The sequence below is a fragment of the Zonotrichia albicollis genome, chromosome 5 (assembly GCF_047830755.1).
Source record: "Zonotrichia albicollis isolate bZonAlb1 chromosome 5, bZonAlb1.hap1, whole genome shotgun sequence".
NCBI classification, from domain to species: domain Eukaryota; kingdom Metazoa; phylum Chordata; class Aves; order Passeriformes; family Passerellidae; genus Zonotrichia; species Zonotrichia albicollis.
The window spans coordinates 30715437-30740660 of record NC_133823.1 but is presented as its reverse complement, the minus strand read 5'-3'; the positions used below and the strand labels follow the sequence as shown (position 1 = coordinate 30740660).

The 25224-nt window shown below is 37.7% G+C and overlaps 1 protein-coding gene across 9 annotated transcripts in view; it reads left to right on the top strand.

The window, feature by feature from the left end:
- Nucleotides 1-25224, top strand: part of MARCHF1 (E3 ubiquitin-protein ligase MARCHF1) — a 224396-nt gene that overhangs the window by 88225 nt on the left and 110947 nt on the right. For 5 of the 9 annotated variants that reach the window (XM_074541201.1, XM_074541199.1, XM_074541202.1 and 2 more), the window contains exon 3: nucleotides 13085-13293. The exons of 3 other annotated variants lie outside the window; for them this stretch is intronic. Coding sequence is in view for 3 of the 6 variants with exons in the window: in XM_014266553.3 (XP_014122028.1) it covers nucleotides 13195-13293 (99 nt within the window). In the remaining 3 variants the exon portion in view is untranslated. Of the gene's footprint in view, nucleotides 1-12502; nucleotides 12828-13084; nucleotides 13294-25224 lie in introns of those variants that run through there. One more of the 9 variants, XM_005486302.4, reaches the window with a different exon arrangement.

Sequence of the window (25224 nt, the reverse complement as noted above, 5' to 3'; positions counted from 1 at the left end):
AACAAAAACAAACAAAAGAGGAGTGTTGGTGAAATGGAGACATTGCAGCCATAGCTGAGCAGACAGCATGGAAGGCAGATGCTCCTGTGTGCGCCGTGCCCGTAGTCATCCTCTGCCTTGAGTAAACTGGGCTCTGCAATTCAGAGGAGGGCAGCTCTCAGCTTTTTGTTACTCATGTGCTACCAGGGACTCATGCTCACGCAACAGTGGGAAATTTCAACGCTTTTCTGAAGCAAACAGTTCCAAAAATTGCAACTGCAGGGCACTTGATCTAAAAAGGGATTTGTACCTGCTATTAATTGGATTCAGGGTGGGTTGCACAGTGTGCAGCAGTAAGGGGAAATTTTTCCTTTGCGTCACAAATGCAATGAAACTCTTGACCCAGTGCCACTAATAGCTGTGGCTTAGTTGACACAATCTTGTAGCTTTTTTAAGCTAGTGGGACTGCAACAGCTCAGGGCTGTGGGAAGTATTTCATTCTTAGCTGAGTAATAGGAGAGAACAAAACTGCTTCATTCATTGCTTTGTGTCTTACAGACAGCAGCTTTTTAGTCTTTCTGGTAAATGCACGTTACAGTATTGTAATTATAGGTCTTATTCTGTTTTGTGTCACTTCAGTTTTCCTTACTGCCAGAGAGGGAAAATCATCTAGCAAGGGGTCATTTTTAACTGTGTTTTCTATCTGAAATGAGAATTTCACTGAGATAAGAAAGCTCTGGGTTTTCGATTAAGCTGGTTTAAGTTTACTGCTTAAGCTGGAAAAGTCCAGTAGGATGAGATTTAGGTGATAAAATACCTTGTCAGGCAGCTGAAGAATATTGGAGGGAGGGAGCAAAAGCCAAGTAGGCGGAAATTCTACAATCTGTTTATGAGGTAGAATATTATTATAAGGTAAATGATTATTAAAATACTAGTATCTACAAAGTGTTTATCAATACATGATGTTAGAAAAAATGCCTCAGTAATTTTTGTGAATATTTTAAGGTGCAGACTTTGTTCAAGGTGCTTTGAGACTCATGCTTCTGGGAACCATGGAAATGTTATCTTGGAAGCTTCCCTAAAGGAATTTTTAAAACCTCCCCCAAAAAAGGTTTGGCTGAAATAGAGATTTTGCTAACATTAGAAAATACTCAGCTTCTGCTTCAAAAATATTTTCTGTTTCTAGATTTGTCTTCTTTTAATCTGAACCAGTTCGTTAATGTAATGAAGCATGTTTGATATCCAGTGTGTCATTTTTCTGGTAATTCTCTCTGAAGAAAACAAAGGACAAATCAAGAAAATTTTCAAAGATAGTGTAGATTAAATTCATCACTAGAGTGAAAGGGATAGTTTTCTAACATGATCATAGTAGATTTTCTGGTGGTGATTTTGCTCCTGTGTTTAATGGTTGCTTTTAAATCGCAGAAGCAGTAAAGTAGGAGTGGTTTCACATCTTGGAGGTGTTACAGTGTAATCCTGACTTTCAGATCTGGGATACTTTTGCTTAGAGAATAGGAGATGAGGACTCTTACTTCCATGAAGGTGAGCTTTATGAAATTGGGTTTTCCTTTGCAGAGTATAAATGGCATGGGAACTGCTGCTAGTGTTTGGAAGTCATTCCTAGAGAATCTTAAACTCCTGTGCTATAAAAACATGGGTGGCAATTGATAATGTAATGGTAATCAGTAAGATACTCGGCAGTACAAAGTAAACTTGTAATCAGTATGTGATGTGAAGAAACTGCATATGTTTGTAGCACAAGGGGTATGGGTAGCAAATCTTATTTCAGTCCTGAAAATGAATTTATTAGCTGTTTTTAATCAGGAGATTGACAAATCTGACCCTTTGTTAATTTAGGCTCTTAATAACTACTTATGCCTCTTTTAAAAAATGCAGTTTTTCAGTGAGAAAAACAAGAAAAAACTTATTTGTAGCTAAAAATATTCCTGGAAAGGATGACTTCAGAAAGTGTACTAGAGAGCGATTGTAACTTTTTTCCCTGATTGTTTTTGATTGCTATGGGCAAATGATGAAAAATCACGCTCACCAAAGGTGAAATAGCTGTGTGGAGGAGGTGGGCACTCTCAAGTGCTTAGTGGAACTCAAAAGAACTGTAACTGGTATTGTATCTTCTTAGGCTGGATTTTCTTCCAGTGGTTAAGTAGGAGTGTGATTACAGAACAAGTGCTTTTTGTGGTATCCTCACATTGCTTGGGAGTTAACTCCAAAAAGTACTACTTTTATGTGGTATTGGTAAAAATTCAGTTTTTTACTGAAGCCTGAAAGAAGAGATAAATGAAATAGCACATTACATTTAATCTTATCTTCCAAAGCAAGGCATGCAGGCAGAGGTAAGATAAAATTATGATCAAATTTATCTTGCAGTGTTTAGAAAGCTGGTAATGGGGATAACACAAATATAGAATTAAATCTGTGGAAGAGGTGTGTTAATTTGTAAGGAATATTATTATAATAATCTTCAGAAGTACATAGGGAGAGTTGCAGTGATAAGCCTGGGAATTTATGTTGGAGGATGCTTTTCCTTTAGGAAATAATTTTATTGACTTTTTTCTCCTGCATGTGCCCTACTCAGTTACCACTGTTAGATCCTGAGCTCCATGGAAAAGTAACAAGCAAAATAAGCTCCTGCTAGACTCCTGATTCCTTGGTCAATAAGCAAAAATCTGAATAAGTTTATTTCAGTATTAGTTTTCAAAAAACATTCTCAAGTTTGAAAGTAAACAATGGATCCTTCAGAACAGGAACTTGAGAGATTTGTTTTCTGAACTGCTACAATTTAAAATGAGAAAGCTGTATTGTGATAATAAACTCCAAGTTAGTATGGCAGTGGCCATCTAAGTACAATAACTAATGCCAGAAGTAGGTAAGCATTATAATGCCAAACTGTATTTGATTGGAAATTAATATCTTTGAACTAGTTATGTGACTCTGCTTTTGGTATACTTCCACAATTTTAAGATTCAATTACGAAGTTAATCCCTTTTTTTTTTTTTTGGTCTTTATTTTAATAAGGTTTGGAAGTTCTTATCTGGCTAAAACAAGGATGGATAAATACAAGTCTTGTGCTTGTTTAGAAGAATGCTGTATCACAGATTTCTAAACTTAATTATCTTTATTCAATCTGAAATACATTCCATGTTTGTTAAAGAAATAACTTTTTCTGATTTCATTAGCTTCTCAGGCATGTAGAGTTGCAGCCAGGGAATGTGCTTTGTTTTGAACTCAGTCAGTGACCCCTGTAAAAATGTTTAATTAACTTTTGCCAATGTCAATATAGTTCTATTATACTCAGCAGGCTGAATGAGCTCCCTCTGGTGGCTCATTTACATTGAGATTCTGTTCTTCATAGCTGTTTACTCAGGAAAACAAGGCTGCTGACCCCAGGTATCAGTCAGACATCAGTTCCTTCTGGGCTCACACTTTAATTGAAAAACATCAATAATTTCCTTACAGAATGAAACAAAAGCATTTAAATGCACAGGAGGTTCAATTCGTTAGCAAAATAAATAAAGACCTACTGGGTAACAAAGTGTGCAAATGCAACCAAATTGCTTCCTTCAAAGTGAAAATCACACAGTAGGTGGACGGCAGTGATTTAGCGGTGTCATCCACTTAGAATAGTGCTTATTATTAAACTTAGGAAATATTTGGACATTAAAACAAAATATTTGGACCTTGACCATGAAATTGTGGAATTTAGTATGAGCAAGGAGGAAGTAAGGTAGAAAGTAAGATCACAAACATGGGCTTCAGGAGAGCAAATTTTGGCCTCTTAGGTGATATTCTTGGAGGAGCCCTATGAGAACAGGCCCTGCAGGAAAGAGGAGTCCAACAGAGTTGGTTGATATTCAAAGATTGTTTCCTCTAGGCTCAAGAATGATGCATCCTAAAGAGCAAACTTGGGTGTAGGCAGCAAGAGATCTGTATGGATGAATAACTCCTGTTTTTCAACTCCTTGATCTTGGGCTCGAGCCTAAGCAGGGAACGCACAAGCCATGGAAGCAGGGTCAGGCTGCTTGAATGAATTTAGAGAGGTTATTGAAGTAGAAATGAGACAAGGAAGGTCAAGGCCCATCTGAAATTAAATCTGGCCAAGGATGTCAGGGAAAGCAAAAGGGGCTTCTTCAAATACATCAATAATAAAAGGAAAAAATAAGGGTAATGTGGGCCTGTTACTAAATGGATGGGGGATCCTGCTAACAGAGGACACAGAGAAGGCTGAGGTACAGAATGCCACCTTTCCTTCGCTGGCAAGACCAGCCCTCTGGAATGTCTGACTCAGGAGACCAGAATAAAGGCATGTTGTAAGATGGACTTTCAGGATTTTCCCTTAGTCAATGAGGATTGGGATAGAGAACACCTAGTGGTGAAGACTTGACACCCACAAGTCTATGGGCCCTGATGGTTGCATTGGTGAGAGCTGAGAGAGCTGTACAGCATAGCTAGACTGCTCTTGATCATCTTTGAAAGGTCTTGGTGATGAGGCGAGGAGACTGAGGACGAAAAAAAAGCAAATGTCACCCCAATCTTCCAAGAGGGCAAGAAGGAGGATCCAGGGAACTGCTGGCCAGTCAGCCCCACCACAGATCTTGATCACCTTGATGGAACAAATCCTGGGGGCCTTCTCCACCCCCATGGGGGACATGGAGGTGGTCGGGAGTAGTCAGTGTGGATTCACTAGAAGTAAATCAACAAAGATGGTGAAGGGACCGGAGCATCTCTCTTATAAGAAAAAGCTGAGGGAGCTAGGCCTGTTCAGCCTCAAAAAGAGACAACCGAGAGGGCATCAGTGTCTGTCAGTATCTGAAGGGAGGTTGCCAAGAGAGTGGAGCCAGGCCCTGCTCAGTGATGCTGAGCCACAGGACAAGAGGCAATGGGCAGGAACTGATACACAGAAAGTTCCATAGGACCACAGCGAAGAGTTTCTTTACTGTGTGAGTGACCAGAACAGGCTGCCCAGAGAAGGTGCAGAGTCTCCCTCACTGAAGATACTCAAGAACTGTCTGGACTCATGTTGATGAGCCTGCTTAAGCTGAGAGATTGGACCAGATGATCCAACCTTCCCATTCTGTGATACTGTGAAGAAAATGATCCAAAAATGTGAAATCTGTGGTTTTGAACTTGGTTAATCCTGTAGATGAACTACAAGTTAAAATGAATCTTGGTCTCAGAATGCATTCAAGCTATTTCACAGCATATAGAAAAGCATAATCTCACTTTTTATAGCCTTCTTAAAATTAAGAAGCTAGTAGAATTTCTGGGTCAAGACCACAAGCAAATTTAAAATGAGTTTTCCACCCCTGTAATGTTAGTTTTCTACAGATACTTTCTAATTTCATGCTGTTGTAATTTAATGACATCCTTATCATACTGGCATTGAGACCACCTCTCTCTGAAGCGATGAAAGAAGTTTTGAAGCCAGACAAGGTGCAAATTGGACATAAGGTTAAATATTTGTTCAATATAAAAGTTGTTTAAAATTAAGTTATTGTCAATAATGCAGGTTACAGAATAAAATACTCAAAAATCAGAGAAATTGTAATTTTGGAAATATGAGTATTTAGACAAAGATAAAATTTTGCTTGGAGAAGGAGAAAGGGGTCACAGCAGATGAGATTAGGAGAGAAATAGCAGTGTTTATAAGATGATCAGATAGCTATGTGAAATAAAGGGAAAAATAGAGTGTAATCAACAATAGACACCTGTAGGAAGTTGAGAAGAAATATCTTTAAGAAAGTGGTTTCAATGAATATTTATTTGCATGTTTAAATTACATCTTACATTTTAAAAATATTCCTTAAACATTCTAGCAGCTGAGATTCACAAAACAAATAATCAAGCATGGTTTATCAAGCATGGCAAATCTCTAAATTGAAAGTCTGTACACTTGCAATATTCATGCAAATGGACTTTTTATTTTTTGATCGCACTTTGTTCATCTGTCTTTTTTTCTTCATCAAATAACAGTTGAGAACACAGTTTGTAGCATAATACTGCATACCTGAATATCTGCATTAAAAAAAACAATCCTGATCTTCCAGTATAATTATATGTGACTAGTAACAGAAGCAGATGGGTTAGGAAATAATTTTCTTTTATGCAGGTTTTTCAAAACAGTTTCCCACTGCGTTCAAGTTCAGGATCTCTTTGATGTTGGTAATCAGACTATGAAAAAAAAAAGAAGTCTAGTGTTTGAGGAAATTACTGGTGTATTTTGTACAGGACTAAGAAGAATTGGAAATAACTTAGTTGGTGCACCCTGGGACAATGTTTATGTTATTGCTGAAGATAACTAGCATTTTCCAGTCATCCTTTTGTAAAGGAATATGCTGATCCAGACTGATCCTTAAATCAGTCTGTGCTCCTGGCTGCTGCCCAATTTATTTTTCGTGTTCTACCAGTGCTGTAACTGGGTTGCTTGTACTGTTGAACTTCATCCTGTTTCTCATGCTCTCATCTAGAAGGGTGTCCAAGTCTTCCAGGATTGTGCCCCCATCCTCCTGTGTTGACTGACAGCTTTGAAAGCTGGCCAAGACCTTGAGTCTGTTCTTACTAAGCAGTGCTGGAACTCTTTAAGATTAATGGATTCAGGTTTGCGGCATTTAACCCAAAACAGAACACTGCTTGCTAAATTTTGATGCTTCTGTCATAAAGACTGTGAACCACTTTATGTTAGAGAGTATTTTAAATACCTTTTTGTGTATGTCCTTTAGAAGTGGGAAATAATAGTTTGTGTGTCAGTGTCTTTCTTTACCTTGTACTCTGAAGAGGCACATGGACAATGCCATTTAAATTTTGTGTGCTGGTGGAAATGAGCAGCTACGCAGCATGGCGTGCAGGTTACTTCCGCTACTACAAATGCAGGAACATAATTTTATGTATTATAAGTACATATATCAATATATATTGTATGAAATGATACTGCATTTACATTGCCAAAAGTCAGCAACATTTGTAAGCAGAGAGGTGCCTGAAAGTTCATTGTGAAGGTAGATGTTCTTCACACCTGGAATACAGAGGTAGTAGGACCTCCTAGTACATGTGGGCATTTACACAAATTGGGTATTGCAAATCAGAATAAACATAATAGAAGTTCTGTCTGTGTAGTGAGTAGCTAAGTGTCACTGTACTAGAAATAATTTCTTCAGTGGACATTTTAACAACATAATTTCAGTTCCTTTGTGTAAATTGGTTAAATACATAGTCTGCCCATTCTGCCTAAAATTTGGTAATTTACTTTTTCTGGTTGTTTTTATAAGCTTTAGTTACATTTAAACAAAAATTCTAAATTGTAAATGAGCTGTTCAAGTTACAGGCAGTTTTTAGAACTTTACAAGTCCTCCCTTGTTCCCTATTTCATGGGGACACTCTAGTATGATGAGGGAATAGTATGCTTGGTTTAATTTAAATGAAGTAAGCTTAATGCAAACACTACATGAAGGTATCCGTGAAGGTCTTTGTGTTTGGCAGTGAAAATCAGTTGGTTTTAATTCTCTTTGCTTGGAGATAACAAAGATAATTGGTTTTAATAGCCAGGGGCAACATTTTATCTGATTTATCGCCATTCTGTCGTTCCATATCTCACTTTCATCAATCTAAGTTTTAGCTGGGTAAACTTTTATTTGAGTACCAGTCATATTTTAATTCAGTCTCAGCTATTACTCTTTGATTTTTAACTTGCTTTTTGACTTGTATCATTCCATGACCTTGGACTTTCAGATGTTCTAGAAACGTTCTAAGATGTTATACGTAGGTAGTATATCTGCACAGAATATACAAGTGGCAAATAGATTCCTCTGTGTTTGCACTGACTTCTGTTAGTCTCTCAGCGGAGGGGAAGATTACCTGTGCTTAGTGATGCTGGTGATGAAATGATGTGTAATAATGTACAATATCCTGTGAATGGCAACGTAGGAAAAATATCCAAAGACATTAGTTTGAAATTTTCAGTTGATTGCCTCCTTAATACCTTTAATACACCTCTATTGCTCTAATGCACCATATTACATTACATGGTACTTCTCAGCAGTTCAGTCAATTGCAAAGCTGAAGGAGGCAAGGAAAAAAGCTGCCAAAACCTCCCTAAGGATCTAGTGGCATGATGGCTGTGTTCCAGTCTGTACCAACTTCGTGGGGCATTTAAAAGGCAACTTCTAATGTGGTATCTCACAGCCATTCATTCTTATTTGTGAAGAATGCAAGTTCTATTCAAGTTTTTAAAATAACTTTTAAATTTTGCTTCTGCTAAGGGCTTACTTGAACATGAGTTCTGCTGAAAACTTGGATTCCTGTTGCTCCTCCATGTAAAGCCAGTCCACAGTGCAGCACAGTATTTAGGACATACTCATTCAGATGGCAGAGAACAAGAGGTTTTCCTCTTGTTTCAGATAGGACAACCCATTCCCATCTGGAATCTGCCGCTTTGGAATATTTGTGCTTGGCCAAAGATGTCTTTCCTGTTTGCCCTAATTCCATGACTAACTTTGTACTCCTGTAGGCTTAAGAGTTGGGAGAAAATCTAAAGGTATTTTTCATTTTTGTCTGAAAACTTTATTTGGTTCTAGTGTCAGCTTCAGGATGCTGTGGAAGCCCAAGGAATTGGTTTACAGCAGTTCTGTTTGGTCTGCATTAGACTACTGCTTGTTGCACTTTTAATTTAGGTGTTAGAAGCTTCTGCTAGATAAAGTGAGTGTAGTCTTGCCAGCTGATTACCTGCTAGTATCCATCTGCTTCCACAGCTGATGTAGAGTTCTGAATTTTGTCTCTGTACCTAAGTTGTGATTGCAAGAGAAGCAATCCTTGTTGGTAAGGGGAGAATACCATGCACAGTGTTAGTAACTCTTCTGTTTAATTTTTGGGGAAGGTGAAAGTCATTCCTAAATCTCAGGAGTATAGACTATATGTCTATACCTTATTGTATGTTGTGTATTTGTAGCCGATGTGTCTTTTTGACAAATAATGTGGAGTCCAAACAACCAACTTGTGTTGTATGTCTGCAATGATTTTTTTTTTTTAACACTTCAATATAGCTATTTGCTGAAAGATCATATAAAAGCTGCAGTACATCTTATCTAAAGATGAGAGAATTGCCTGTTTCTGATAGTGTTACTTATGCAGGTAAACTTATTATGTTTTTTTTTTTTCCAATTCAAGAGTCTTGTACAAATTTTTCTGTAAGTGATGGCAGGGCTATTATATATAAGCAGAGCTATTATATATAAGCAGCCAGTGAGCTGCTGGTACACTAGTACATTGTTTCCTTGCAGTTGTGTTACAAAAGAATTGTATTGCTGTCTTTCATTCTCTCATTGGCACTTGCATCACCGTGGTTGAACCATTAACCATAGCTGATCAGATTGTCTTGGTAGTTCAAAGCAGTAGTCTCGTGTAAATGGGTGTGCTGAGAAGATGATGAGCTCCTTATTAAATTAAACTAAAAACATAGTATGTGTGTATGTCAGGTTATAATTCTGATCCCTTTTTGCTCCCAGATCCTCATGGAAGTGCCTCTAGGGATGTTTTGGGAATGTATGTGTCCTGAGTGTGAGAGAGGACACCGTGCTCTCAGACCCATGTGTGGAGGGAATAGGTGAAAGGATTTCATGTGTTGCAGGTGAGAGCAGAACAAGGGGTAGTCCACAGCTAGGGAAGAGACCCACATGGTGAGACACCAGGAAATGATTCCTTTTACTTTCCTTCATGGTCACCAAGATCTGACTGGTACTCTTCATAAAGTATGTACCAAGGGGAATGTGTTGGGCGACTGGAAATAAAGTTGGATTCCTTGGTTTATCTGAGTTGAGATTAGTAGGGTTTTGAGCAATAAACAAGAGGAGGGAGGGGTGGTACTTCTCTTTTCTGTAGTTACTTGCTTCAAGACCTGTGAATCTCATTAATGTAAATCAATTACTAATGCACAGCCAACACATACTCCTTTTCTCTGCCAATGTCATTTTCACCTGCTCCAGGTGAGCAGTTCTCTTTTGTTATTGTTGCCCTCCTGAGATTGAAACCCTATAATGCTGCTTTGCACAGCAGCTTCATACTTCACTGAGCAGCTGTCACACTGTCCTTCAGGTGAGGCATGGCTCTGAAATTATGACTCTTTGGGTGGTACATTTGCCAAAATTAGCGTTCTTTAAATAGGACACCACAGCCTGTTCGCTGTGGAGGATGAGTGGGAGTAAATAGATTTTCTAACAAGGGTTGTGTGTGAATATATAAAATTTCTTTGTTTATAACTTAGGGACTCTGGGAGCTAAAAACACATTGTAAATTGAAATCAATAGTTCTGTTTAAGATGTGCTCTGGTGTTCTGAGATCATAGGTGTATCAACACCTGTGCAAAAGTTTTATGTTTTATAATTCTGTCATAGTAAACTTGAAAAAGCAAAGACAGAAAACTAAACTTAATTCTAATGAAAAATGATCCTGATCACACCTCTGCCACTGACTTTTACAATATGCATCTGGATATGTCCTGTATTTTTTAACAACTTCCTTACCATGGAGCAGTGGTGATCTCTGTATTTCTGGATATAGCAGCATGAGGCTTGGTTGTTCTGCCACTAATTGTAGCACTTAGGCTGAGAAGAGCCATATATGTACAGGGAAGGCAATTGCACGAGAATTTGAAGTCTCCATGTGGTGAAGAAATGAATAATTAGTGAAATAGTGAAGCAGAATGCAAGCATGGAGCTACCTAATGTTAAAATTTAGCCCTTGTTTGGAACTAGGGAGTTTTGTTATATACATATTGATGTCATGTGTTCACTGTGGGGGAAGAAAGGGGCCATGCATCATTTTAGAAAGAACTAAGTACATCACGCCCTGTAAGGTATTTATTCTGGCTAAAACAGATGGGATTAAAGAGATTACTGGTTAACCCAGAAATCTCTGATTTAAATCTCAAGTTCGTATGATCTCAGATACTGTGCCAATAATTCTGCATCAAAAGGCAGGTTGACTTTTTTAAGCTTTACTAGACATGAAAGCACATTTACAGGAAGGTTCCATTTTAATACCACAAACCCTCTACTTTTCTATCGATATTTTTATCAAAGACGTGAGTGATTATCATGACAAAGCAGAGTCAGGTTTGGGAGTTCTTAATCTGGTTGTGCCTCAGAGGAAGGAGAAGAGTTTTTCTGTGGCTTTAAAACATTCTATTGAACTAAAAAGGAATTTCCTTTACATTATCATCAAGTTTAAGATTAAAGTTAAACTTTACTAGCTTGATATATAACATTTCTTGTCTTTGAATATTTCTGGAATAAATTTTTGATTTACCACTGTCTTGGTAGAGCTGGAAGTTGTCTTTTTTCCCTTTATTTATATTCCAAATCTCCCTGTGCACATTGGAAGTTGTTTAAACTTACATTCAAACTGATTTTGGAATATTGGAAATTAAAAATGGAATTATCATGTAAAATATAGCTAAAAATGTGTAAAAGGAGCTGTGTAAATGGCAATAGACTTAATTTTATTCTTTGTAAATCTATTCCATGACTATAGATATATAGAATATATATATATATATATGTTATAAAGATGTGCACATATACTCAATTCTTGCAGCATCTCTGAACTCCTAGCACAGATTATGTTTCTTTGTTTATGCATTGATAAACTCTTCTCTTACCGCCAGTCTTTTACACCTTAGTTTATATCAGTGATGCAAAACCAGGATGGCAGCCTGAACCAGATCTCAATTTATCTCAGGCTAGTCCCTTGTAAGGTCGATTAATTCAGACTGAGAAATAGTAACTAAAGTAGTGGAGTAGTGAATCAACAGTATTTTAAATCCTCCCCACTGGCTTTGTAAGGATCCAGGCTGTTTATAATGCTATTATTTCTTGTCAGAATTCTAAGTGCTGTTCTCTACAGCTGGAAATAAAGATGATGTATTTCAGGGCTTGGGTAATATTTTTTTTCTTTAATTGACAGCATATTAAAACATTGTTGGTGCCTAGTGGGGGATTTTTTTTTCTTTTATTCCTGCATTATTTATACAGAATAATTTATGCAGCTAAGAACTTGGCTTCTGATCTAATAATTTATTTACTATTTTTAATAAAAAACAGTTTTGCTGGCATTCCTAATACTTATGAAGAATAATAATTTTTTTAGAGAAGTAGAAACAACAGGAGTTTCCTTTCTTCATATCCATTTTTGTAATACAACACCTGGGACTTTCTTCTATTGTTTTGCATTTTAAGGGGCGGGGAAATGCTGAAACAGTTTTCCTGAGTGTTTTGCTCCAAAGTGACTGGGAGCAGTGAAGCTGTTGGGAGGGAGAAGCTGACATAAGTGACATTCTCGGGATGTGTGTGACTACCATAAAGGCACGTGTGTGTCTGCCTCTGCTCATCCTGCTGAGCTGGCTTCTGGGCAAGTCTCGGCAAAAGAGGAGCGCAGCAAAGGGTTAACTTTTTACTATCAGCCTCAGGCACATTTGCAATCCCTCCCAGTCTTGTCTTCCTTTTTACACCTCGCTTGCTCACCGCTACTCCTCACTTCAAGGCAGATCCCTTGACCTAAGCAGATTATTGTAGACGCATGAAGGACACAGCAAGCTCTCCTGTGCTTTTAAAGGAGGAGATTTCGCCTCCAAAATAGGACACTAAGCTTTTCAGCCTTCTGCTGCTGCACCTAGCGGGCACGAGGCTGTGTCTGGGGTGCTCAGTGGGCTCCAGTGGCATCGGAGGGGAGACAAAAGCAGAAGTGGCAGCTGCTGCAAATGTGGGAGCCGGTGCCGTTAGCGGGAAGCGATCGCTGATCAGGGCCTGTGAGACCTGGCTTTCCTTGGTTCCCATGACAGTTATTAGGTAACACAGAAATTGAATTGTCTCCCACAGTGCTCTTGGGGGCTAGTGCTATGGCGGGGTGCTCCAGGGACACAGACTTGCAGCAACTCATCACTCTAAGCATGTGAAACTCCCTGGATTGTTGTGCCTTACTTCTTTGTTTTCTGTGTCTCGCTTGTGTTTGCAATTTGCTCTGCTTTGTTGATTTTTTTTTTTTCTTTTGATGGAAGACCCTGCCTTCACCGTTTCTCAAATAATATTTTCCCCTTTTTATTTAGAGCTGAGCTTGGCAAAGAGAGGATATGAACAATTATACAGGTGGGCTACTCGGGGGGAGTGAAGATATAAGGCATCCAAACAGGTACTGGCAACCTGCAGCTCTGTAAGAATGCCACTCCAGCAGATTTCTGTAGTGCCAGCGCGGGAGACTGCCAGCAATGGGAGAAGTTCAATGGGCACAAACAAAGAGAAGAGCAAGGAGGTGGAGGTAAGAGGAAGGTTTCAGTTTGCTGGGACAGGGGGATGTGCCTGTGGTAGGCAGTGGGTTTGGATGTGGGATGCAGGATGTGGCGTGGCTGGAGCGCTGCAGAGCACTCAGGGGTGCAGCTGTAGCACACTGCAGGGATGCTGTGAGAGCAGCACCTCAGCCTGACAGGGAGCCTGCTTCAGAAGTCAGATAAATAACAGAAAGAAGTTACAAACTGCGTTGGGGGGTTTAAGGTTTTCATTTCAATGAGTGCAGCCTGCTCATGCTGGCAGTCATTGTTCCCTGTAAGCTGTCAAGTAGCAGATTCTTTACAATAGGTTGGGTGGAAAAGTAGTTTCAGGAAAATTCTTGTCTTTGTTTAAAACCAACAAAAATACTGTATCAAAGCCTGTCTTTCTAATGTAAGTGCCGTATAGGCATAAGCTTAGTCTTTTCACCAAAGGCATCAGTGTTTTTTTGTTTTTTATCTCATGACTTTCTTTGATTCATAAACATACAAAAGTGTTGTTTCATCAGTAAAAACTGTATCCTACTGTCTCCCAGTTAAGAAGAAATTGTAGGTTCATGTTACATCATTGGTTAGTACAAAAAGAAATACAGAAACTGTGTGCAATTTTAACGGTGTTTTTACCTGTAGGAATCTCTTTTGCAATGTATAGATTAAGTTTGTATTGTGCAAGACCAAAAAAAAACCCCAAAGCATTCCTTACAAATCCAAAAACATAAGTAGTCTGTTGATAGATATAGCAGTAAATGTATGTAACATAGACATCTGCTTTTTACAGACATGTTTCTTGTCACTGTGCTTTTCTTTTCCTCTTGCTGTATGGAAACCAAGGTACTACTGGGAAAACAAACACAATGTCTTTTAAATATTGTCTGAGAGACTGTGAGAAACTGTATCCCTGAAAGAAGTCTTTCTCCTGGTGGATTGTGTGACATAGTTTTCCAGAAATTGTTAAGTTCAACAGATGGTTGATATTCGTAAGAGGTCTGTGTGACTGTGGAAAAGTATTGTTTGGAGGTTTTATTAAATTTTTAAATTTAAGATAATATTTGTGCTCAATATTTAGCTATGACAAGTTCACTGAAAATGATTATTCTGTTTTTTGTTTGAGCACTTTGGTCTAACTAGCATCCTTCCCTGGAAGTAGTCTCCAGTTGTTAACTGGTAGCACATTCATAAGAGTTATAATATTTTGGGATTTCTGTCCTGGAAAATTTTTGTTTGGTTTTATTCTTCTCTTAATTGGTTAAAGGTGAAGGTTCAGGTGAAAACCATTCTTTATATTAAAGCTCAAGGTGTGAAAAGCAAAAATATGTCATGTTACCACGGCTTAAATTGTCCTTGACATTCTTGTTCTAATTTGATCATTTGAGTTAACTGAAGAATACGTGCAATATTCACACAGGAGTCAGATAAATGTGAGACTTAACTTAGAGGGGAGGGGGAATTGTGGGGATTCTGAGTTGTGAGAATCATCATGCACTTTTCTGTTTTGTTTTTTTTTTCCCTGTAAGGGCTGGGTCATTTCACAAAGACTCCAGTGTCTCAGGAAGCAGTTTCTTCTTGAGTGTTGTGGAAGTTATGTATCAGAAAAGAGCAAAATGACATGTATAACTAAGTTCAGTAAAGTTCTCTTCTAAACTTAATATAAAAAGTAAAAAACACCAACCCTACAAAACTCCAAACCAAACTTAAAGTACATGGTGCTCACTGAAATGTATTTGCTAAACTGCTCTCTGCTGGTCAGAGCCTAATGATTCTGCTCAAACTTCTGCTTATCCTATAAGGCTTATGGCTGGAATTCATACAGTTTAAAAACTTCCTAGTGCTATTGATGGAGATAGTAGCCCAAGCCCTGAAGACTGCTTTCCCCATATATCTACTTATGTAAATTATGATGATGTTCAGATTTGTTTTGTGGATGTAATTTGGGAGTAGTGAACCAGCTTTTTTATTTCTAGACAGAGATTGCTCAGGCTTATGTAGATGGTGGTCTACCCCTGCATGCTATGGTTCTCACAAAGGGAAGCTCCCCTAGCTGGTCCTCAGTGTTTGTGTTGGCGAGGGTCTTCTGGCTTCATGGTATTCTGATATTGTTTTTGCAGGTACCTGCTTCCTCTGCCTTTCCATCAGCAGGCTTCTGGAGGTGGAAGCTAAGTAAAGTAGTTAAATGGGCTTCTAGCTGAGAGCATCAAGCTGGTTCAGGAAGACATAGAAAAAAGCAATGTCCAAAGGGTCTTCCAGTAGCTACGGTTAACTACTATTAGGATTGTACACCAGATGCTGTTATTTCTGAAGAACTTTGTTATGTTCATACCACAGCATTAAAATTTATGAAAAATTCATCTTCTGTCTAATTGCAGAGCTGGATGCAGTGGACTGTTTCCAAGTTCACAGTGAATTCGTAAATCTGCCTTAGTCATGCACAACTGAGGTTCTTAATGTTGAAACTCATTCTATAATGCTTTTCTGTGTTTTTTAGATGCTCATACACATGCTTTACCTGAAGGTTTTAATATGTGTCTGCACGCACAGATGATTGCCTAACACTGATCTATCATTAGGGATGTTGAGTGCAGTATCACTTCAGAGCCCCAAGTGCCCATAGTGAACCTCTGGCCAATACTGGGAGTAGAGGTGTGATAGCAATGCCTACAAGGAGTGTTTGCAGGTAGTTTTTCTCTGCAGTGTCCTTTGTGGGAGTAAAAACTTAGTGCAGGCCATTCCTGCAATCCTTCAGTGGTTTGCCTCAATAATAATTAGCAGAAGTTGTAGCTAACAATGGAATTTGCATCAAATTTAGCCCTAGAGCTTCTTTAAATGTAGCCTAAAGATGAAGTAAGTTTTTTCCATAATGAAGCATAGATGTTGGATAACCTGTTGCAGCAGCTGTGCACTACATTTCCATACACAAGTATAATCTTCTGCTAGTTTGTTTCTCTGATTTTAGGAAAGCTCGCCAGTCATTATTGCCACTGGCTTTACCCCAAACATTTAAGTGTACCAACTGTCTTTCTCACTCTTTTAGTAATGCAGTTGGAAAAGTTTGTTCCAGAAATGAAGACTGAAGTGTAAAGTGCATTTACAATATGATGTGGGCTTTTTTTTTGGTGGGTTTTTTTTTTTTATTAAATAGTTAATTCAGCTTTCTTCAATATTTGAGAAATATCTTAAGTTTATAGTGAAGTGTGGAATTGGGTTTCTGTAACAGAGAAAAACCCTTGGGTGTCTGTTTTCAGAAGAGTTTACTAATAGAACTGTTGTTCAAAGTGAATTAGTCAGTAACCTAAAGATCAAATTATGTCATCAGGACTCCAAATTTAGTTAGGTTTTTTTTAATACATAGACTACAGTGCCTTGGGACCAATGTCATGCTAACATATGACCCCCATTTTATATGTATATAACATTTCAACAGTTACTTTGTACTTCTGATTTGATTTTCTGTGCTGTAATAAAAAGATAAAAGGAATGTATATGATTCTTGAGAGCGTGGTTGAGGAAATGCCTACTCTGGCTCATTTTATGTTTTAGTTGTGAACATACACTGTGAAGTTCATAAAGTAGCTTCAGTTTACATTGGCTTTTGTAAAGGCATTAATTATTATTCTAAAGTAAGTTAAGTACAGAAAGAAAATTTCATCCAGTGAGAAAATTGGATAGGCTAAATGAGTGAAAATACTAACGAAGAATTTGCAAGGGTCGTTGGATAAACTGCCATGACTACTGTGGAAAGTCAGACTTGAATGTTGTACACTTAGAGTGGTAGGAGCAGGTTTGTAAGAGTCAAAAATTGTCATGGTATGGTAGAGAAGACACTCCTTGATGCCAAACTAAATGTGTAGATACTGCACCTCTTCAGCCTGAGCAGTTTTCAGTGCATGGTACTGGAAAATTTACATGTTACCAAAAGTAAAAATTTCAGAGTAGAAAATAATGAAGAAAGCAGTGGCAGATATTAGTAAATCTTGATTTGGTTACTTTGCAAGACTTTGATTTAAAGAAAAGAACCCCAACCAAATAACTTTTGTAATGTGGTTTATGTCACATTCATATGCTAGTATAACTTGCTTGTTATAGAGATGAGTCTTACTCTGTTGCCCCAAAACCTAACCCAATGTCCTAAAGATGTTGCAAAATCTGATAGTCTGTAGTTAACAAGTAACAAATTAGCCATGCTATTATTGATTTATTTTTAGTTTTGATTCTTTGCTCGTAACTGGTAAATGGTTTTCTTCTTATGCCTACTGTGTTTCTCTGATCTTAATATTCTGGTAGAGATGACAATGACTATTAGTTCCCTTCACAGAAGTTCACAGAATGCAATAAATTGCAGGGAGGAATCCTCACTCCACTGTGTATTGTATTTTGGCATGAAATTTAGTTCTGCATCCTGCACAGTTCTGTGCTGGGAAGGAAACTTGGGATCTCTCTGTTTGTCAGCAGAGTTTTCATGTTCTGCCTTCTCAAAAACAATAAGACAGAACGAGACCTGGTACTTTGGAAGCTTTAAATGCTACCTGGGAAATACTTGGCATTTATGAAGGAGTATAGTAAATTGAATTTCGACTTGGTTTTTCTGTGCAGTTTGTACCTTAAAGGAAAAAAAAGAAAGAATATGTTGCTCGAAATTCTGTACGCTCATTTATTGTGTAGAGCACCATTTTTTGGTAAGGAGATCTTCAAGTCAGTATTGAGATGAAACCTAAGGGGTCTTGTGATTGGCACTTTTGAGTAACTGCTAATGTTTATTTTAAGCACCAGACTAGAGTAACTGCTAATGTTTGCCTTAAAGCTTGTAAGTAGTTGAGAAGAAATTGACATGTTTTTTAAAGGAGGAAGCAGTAGCTAAATGTTATTGATGGGAATTAGTTGTTTTACTTTTATCTGTGTTATCTCGCTTATTACCTACTTAATTTTAAATAGATGTAATGATAGATGAAATATTTTGGAAGGCTTTAGGCTTCCTTACATGCTACAAAGAACGTGCTTTTACCTTTCTGTTAAATGATTTTCATGGCAGCTGTGAAGTACATACAGAGATATTTGATACTTGAAACACATCTGTAATTAAGGAGAAAGGGTAAAGGCTTTACATATTGATGTTGTTTTATTGCCTTACAACCTTAAGTCAAACGATGTATTGGGTTTTGTTGTGTTTTTTTTTTCTCTGGTTGTTTTGTTTTTGGGATTATGTCTGTATTTTGTTTGGGTTTGGTTTGGTTTTTGCTTTTACATAGGGAGGCAAAATGTTTAGTGTAGTTAAATTTGTTGGTGGCTTTGGTCACTTTATCAAATGTTGAGAATAGTGCAACTCCTAATATGTGACAATTTCACTGATACCAGTGATAATAAAATAGCTTAAGGCATGTAATGCAAGGAATAAAAGTCTTAGAATGGCAGGATATTGGTGAAATAATTCATAAGCCAGATAGATGGTTTTGGTTTTGTGGCTGATTATCTCACATTCTAAAAATTTCTTAGGTGTAACTTAACAGCTAAATAGAGATGGTCATTCATTACCTAAAATACACCTTTTTTTTTTTTTTTTTTTCCTATGGGAAGGGTAGGATGTTTCTTTTCAATGACAGCTGCCTGGGAAGAGTCATGTAATTACAGTCTTGTTAGGAGGTATGATTTTCTACTCCGCAAGAGATGTGGGGGTGGGAGAATAGGGAGGGGAAGCTCTAGCATATGAATCAGATTATTGATGTGTTCTGACACGTATTGCTTTCCTTTCATAGTTTTTCTTAATGCAAAGCTCATGTTGAACATGATGTCATACACAATTTATGACAAAGTTGCTAATACTGTTTACCATCAATATTATATGGTATTTCTTCTTTTCTTGACACGACCATTGTTTGGATTTCAGTGCTATGTTTGCATGGAAATTCAACTGCATCTGCAGTTGAAGACACTCCCTAGTGAAATTCTTCTGTATTTTTGTGGTGATAGATGGCTCCTGATCAATGGTTGAAGTGCTCCCAAAATACACCCATAAATCAGTCTGTGGCATGCTTAGTTATCTTTAGGATGCTTTAGAAAATTAAGTTCTTTATCAGTAAGTCTTCTGGTCCCTGTTGGGGAACTGTTACTCTTTTGGTCTGCCATGTGATGCTGATGACAAGCAATTTCATGACAGTGAAAGAAATGGGAAATGTTAACATGCTGGGTTTGTTATAATAATTTTGAAACATTGTTTCTTTTTTATTTCTGTGAATAAAAAACATTACTGTGCTACCAGTAAGAAAATAAGAGATTCCTTGTTGTGCTTTTATTAGCATGCTTTGGGATAATGCAATTCTTTATAGGCTGCTTTTCCTGATAAGATTATCCAAAGGCTACTGGCTGCATGGTAATTTTTTTTTTTGGTCAGGCTTGTTATGAAAAGTCTGTAAAAGCATATTTCTCCAATTTGCTGTGTATTGACTAAGCATCCAATACTAGTATTGATTTAAAAATTGATCTTTTCACTGATAAAGGATTTGAAGCTCAGGATTCTGTATCTGAGTAGCCTTCTGCCTCTTTATGTTTGTGGCCAGTGCTGGCACACATCTGCTGGCACACATCTTTTGTTGCTGCTGAAGTCTGACTACAAGTCTCATGAAGAAAGCTTTTATAATTCCTTTTATCTCTGGAATTCCCAGTTCAAATAAATTGAATTGGGCTTGTGTGTGTAGTTCCCCCTGCCCCTAGTCTAAGATGCCTCTGAGTTTAAAATATTAGGCTTCAGATTTCATTTAATTTGGATTTCTCTCTAAAGTTAATCTGAGGTTTTACAGAGGAAGAGTTTCCATATTAAAATGAATTGTAGAAATTTCCTGCTAAATAGTGTTTTTTTAAAAATAAATGCAAAACCCCAATAATCTAAAACCATGAACACAAAAATTTTCCATCTTTAATTGATGGTTGTTTTGTCTTCAGCTCTAAGCTTCTATACTTTATTTTAATGACTTTATCGTGTCCTCATTTATATCAAAGCAATGTCTGTAATTGAGACAGTTTGCAGAATGTGTTGTGCTGTCTAAACCTGGTGGCTGAAGAGGGTACTAGGAACTGGATACAGTTCAGGAAGCTGAAAACCAGATTATTTTCTCCAGATACCTTTCACACTATGAACAGTTCTGTGAGCTGTTTGCCCTGGTGGAGATGCTTTTCTTCTGGAGGGTTGGCATGTTACAAATAAAGTTCAAGTACAAGTTATCGAAGGCAGAACTTAGTTGTCAGCAGAGTCTGTGTCCCAAGACTCATTTTAGAGAAGTATTTTTGAATCTAGTCAGCATTTTTAAAAATATCTTCCATGGTCACATATACCCCAGCATTTTTGTTTTGTTTAAAGATGACTGTCAGGCATTGAAATCTGGCTGTTAGCAACTATTTTATTAGTTAAGAAACAATACAATAGAAGCTCAAATTGCTTGAATATACTGCCAGCATTGCAAAACTGCTGCTAGCCTGATAGTTTTCTCCAATTTTGTCTGAATCTAGCTATCTGAACAAGAAATTTTAAAATCCTGTGTATTCAGGCATATAGAATTCTATAATTATTAAAATTATTACTATTAATAGTGAAATCGTTATTGACAGTAATACTTAGGTCTTCATAACCATGAACAAAATACTACTGAGTTTGGTATGATTTTATTTTCTAAAGCAGAGAACACTTGCCCAACTTGAGGGTCTTTCTCAAAGACGCTGGGAACATTCCTCAATGTTACCATGAAAGGGAAAGATTATTTTCTGTCTAGTGGAGACAACATTTTCAGCTCATATCACCAGCTCTGGAAGCTTCCTGGCTTCAGAGAAATGTCCTAAGCATATTAGAAATACAGTTCTAGTTTCTGCAGCGTGCACACGTGTAAACCACTCAAATTGCATGAGGCTTGTTGATTCTTGTCCTTTAAAATGAGGTGGTTATTGCAGATCTGCTGAATTCTGTACTCAGAGATGAAGGCATTGTTCTACCACAGCAGAGATCACCCCAGGTCTGCCACAGCCCCTGACCTTCCCTCGCTGCAAAGGCTTTTCTTGTGTCTAGAAACAATGTTCATAAAATACACACTTCTCCTAGCTCCTATTTATATGTATATTTGTAACTTCATTATTTTTGAGGTTTTCTTCTTTGTCCTTTTTTTCCTCTTTTGGTTTTGTTTTCAATAAAAAGGCAAGATTTTGTATTGGAGAGTGTAATTTGACAGTGTAACCTTGCTTTTAATGGGAATACAAACATCAGCTGTTTTACATTTCAGGGTGGAATAATTTGACTTTAATAAGAAGGTGGAGGATGGCTCTCAGCCCATTTTGAAGTATCAGTAGATATTTCAGCTCTTCTTCTGGACTTTGAATATGTGAGGTTCAGGACTGCATTTCCATATCAGTGCTGCCTTTTAAAATTGTGGCAGCAAGAACAGTATGTGTAGATAGTGGAAGCATTTCCTTGTTCGGAATATGTTTCTTAGGATTATCCATGTTGTGGAATGAAATTTTTCAGTAGTTAGCATGTCTATACCTTCATTTATCTCAGTTATTTTCTGAGTGTGTCCAGCTATGCAGTCATAACATTATGTGAATATAAAAGGTTGAAGTATTTTAGTGTCAATAATAAGAAAACTGTCTTAGTGATTGTGTGTATATCTTAACCCCCTGACATGTGATCCTAAGGAAGCCCTTTTAGTTTACTCACTAGATATATTTGATATTACAGCTGTATTTTACAGTACCATCATGCTGAAAAAGTTCAAGTAGTTACAGAGATGTCTTATTGATTTTAAGGAAATGCTTGTTTTATTAGAGAGATTTGTTGTCTTGTGGCAGCCCAAACAGAAAACCCCCTCACCGTCATTTCTCTTAAAATAATCATGTTTGCAAATGCTTAAAGGAAGACTTTTCCATCCTGTATTCTACTATTATTTCAGTAGCCTGTTGCAATGGCTTTGTTGTCTTGAGAGGGATAAAGATGCAGCAAACACTTCACCCTCTTAGTACTCCCTGTGCTTTTGGGCAAGAAATCAGGAATCTTAATTTCAGTATAGGACACAAATGTCAAGTATTGAGCACAAGAACAAAATGAAGTGAGGGTAAGAGTCAGACAGCAATGCCATGTTAGTATTTTTAAGTTTTAGCTATTCCTTGCCTTTACTTCAGACACTTTCTTTGAGAGGAAAAAAAAAATCCTTCTGATCACTTGACTTCTCCAGTGGTAGGCAAGGCATTGCCACAGGGCAAATGTTTAATTGGTCAAACCTTGTGAAAATAGGTGAAATTTCACCTGTGTTGGTGAAAAACATGTTTGGTTTTTGGCAGTGAACCCTGCAGTGCTGATGAGTAGGCACCAGGATGTCTGAGAATGCTGTATCACATGCTGGGTGCAGCTGGAGTGCTGTGGTTTGGCAGTGTACATGGCCCAGAGAGGAGTCATTGGGTAACTGTGAACATTGTGTGCATGGAATGACACTGCATCTGCAGTTTTCTGAGCACTTCCAGACTTCTGCTCTGAATACAAGAGCTCAGACACAGGTGGGAATGTGAATTGGTTTTCCTGAACCGTGTGACAGTGCTGTCTCACTGTTACAGATGGGCAGTGACAGGAATGCCTGTTAAGACCCTCTAATGCTGCTGCAGTCTCCTCCAGTGAGGAAAGGAGGTCACAGCGTGCACAGGGCAGTGCTGCTGCGAGCTCAGCCTATCCACATGCTGTGCCTGAAATCTGTTCCAAGTCTCATTAGTGAGGAATGGCTGACATAGCCCCTGTCTGCAGGTAGTGAGCAGGTTTGGCCCTCCTGAGCCACTGAATGCTGGTTTGCTGACGGTCCTCTTCAGAGGATCCATGGGCAACCATTTAGTGCATGAAAATGGTGTTATTTTTGATGGAAGTTTTTCTGCTGTATTTCTTCCTGCTCCCTTTGTTATCTATGAATGCTGTTCTTTGACAATTTGATGGACTATATTTGATGGACACCTTGCAGTGCTCTGACTTTGGTTCTAATTCCAGATGTAATTTTCTGTGCTTTCATTTTTCTCCTCTGAAGTAATGTGGCATTGCTCCTTCTGCTTTCACAGAACATTATGAAATCCCCCAGTGAAGTCCATTTTCTCAGGGATGTGGATGTGTTGTGTTGTTTCCTGTGGGTGGATCCTGTAGGTAAAAAGTTTCCATGGAAACAATAAGCCCTTACACTTTTACTATTCCCACATAATCATAGAAGTTCTGTGCATACAGTACAGTTTGGATCAACCTATTTCTTATGTGGAGACTCCATGTACAGATAGGAGGAGTGCAGGTGAAGTCTGACTGACTGATGGTAAACTAAACTCTTCAATGTGATATCTGCTTTGTTATTGTTTGTTTTTTTCCTTTGGAAACCCTGCATTAAGACTTGATACTCTCTGGTGTGCAGAAGCATATTCTGTTTGCCATTCACTTTCTGGCAGAATAGTGTTTGGCACTGAGTGGAATCAGAAGGGTAGAATGTTAAAGGTATTAAATGCTGTACCTCTGCTACTAGTGGACTATTACTCTGTTCAAAATAGAACAAATAAATAATATACTGGATAGTAATAAATACTATCAAGTGATAGTCAAAGTAGACTAAGCCTTGAAATCAAAAATTTTGACTGCAAAATAGGTTTTATGTCTTCTTACATTACTGATAATGAAAATTTTACTGAAAATAATGTAATATTATGTGTCACATAAGTTTAAGTGGCATTCTAAGCCATAATAGCATGTCTGAGATCTCACATCTGCAGTGCAAATAACTGTTCCTAATTTTATGCTACTTCAGTTTGAGAGAAAAACTAAATGATATTTCTTTGGTCTTTACTCTGCCTGAATTGCTGCTAAAATATTTAATGGTGAACTACCACTTCAGATGTAATTTGTAGAAGCAGATTCACTTACTCTCCTTCCCATGATGAAGGAGAAGAAACCAACTTTTATCACTATTCATCTGTATGCTTTCTTTCATTATTTGCTTTACGTGTTGGTCTATGTGCTGGGGTCTTCTGAGTTGTTAATTGTGCTGTATTTTATGGTCTAAATTGGCTGCTGAAGCTATGTTGAATATATTATCTCAATAATTAGCCATTTTTTAAACAAAGTTTTTTTGGGGTCGTGTGGTGTTTGGAGGTTTTTGTTTGTATGTTTTGGTTGGTTTGGTTTTAGTTTTTTTTCTTTTTCACATGATGGGCTTTGGCTGTTTTGCATCATTGGTAGCTTTGCTTTGTCTAATGGACTTGTTTATTTCTGCTTATTGAGTACTGTATGTAGGAGTCATTTTGGTTTAAAAATTGGTTCTATAAGGAATGGTAAATCTGTTCAATGCCAGTGTATGGATTGTTTTCCTGTCTCTTCCAGCAATTTGTAGGGTGTTGTTTTTCATGGCAGTTCCAAAGAGGGTTTTTATGCCTCATGCACCTACCCATGATATAATTTCTCTAAAATTGTAACAAATTGAAGCCATCAGATATGGGCTGAAAGCACTGTTAAGTTAATCATGAAAAGTATTTATTTGTGATTGATAGAGAATCAAGTTTTGAAAAACTTGAGCCTTGGGCAAAGACTTGCCCAAATTTACCCCTTTTTGATGAAAAGGGCTGGTTTTGAAAAAGGTGGAGGAAGTGTGGCAGTTTCAGGGTAAAGAACACATCTATTGTGTGCACAAAGCTACAGGGAACCTTTGGCAGGTGTCCTCATAAAGTCGGTTGCATTTGGTATGATGTTAGGGACACCAAAAACCAAGTTATAAAACATTGGCCTTCACTTCTGCACCCAAAAATACATGTCTGAATAGCAATTATTTGTCATGCATGTGGATATAAAAACAGCAGAGCGTGTTACTAGGAAAATCAATTCTAAACACTTTGTGCACCGAGTAGATGCTCCATAAAATTTATCTACACAAAAGGAAATAAATACATGG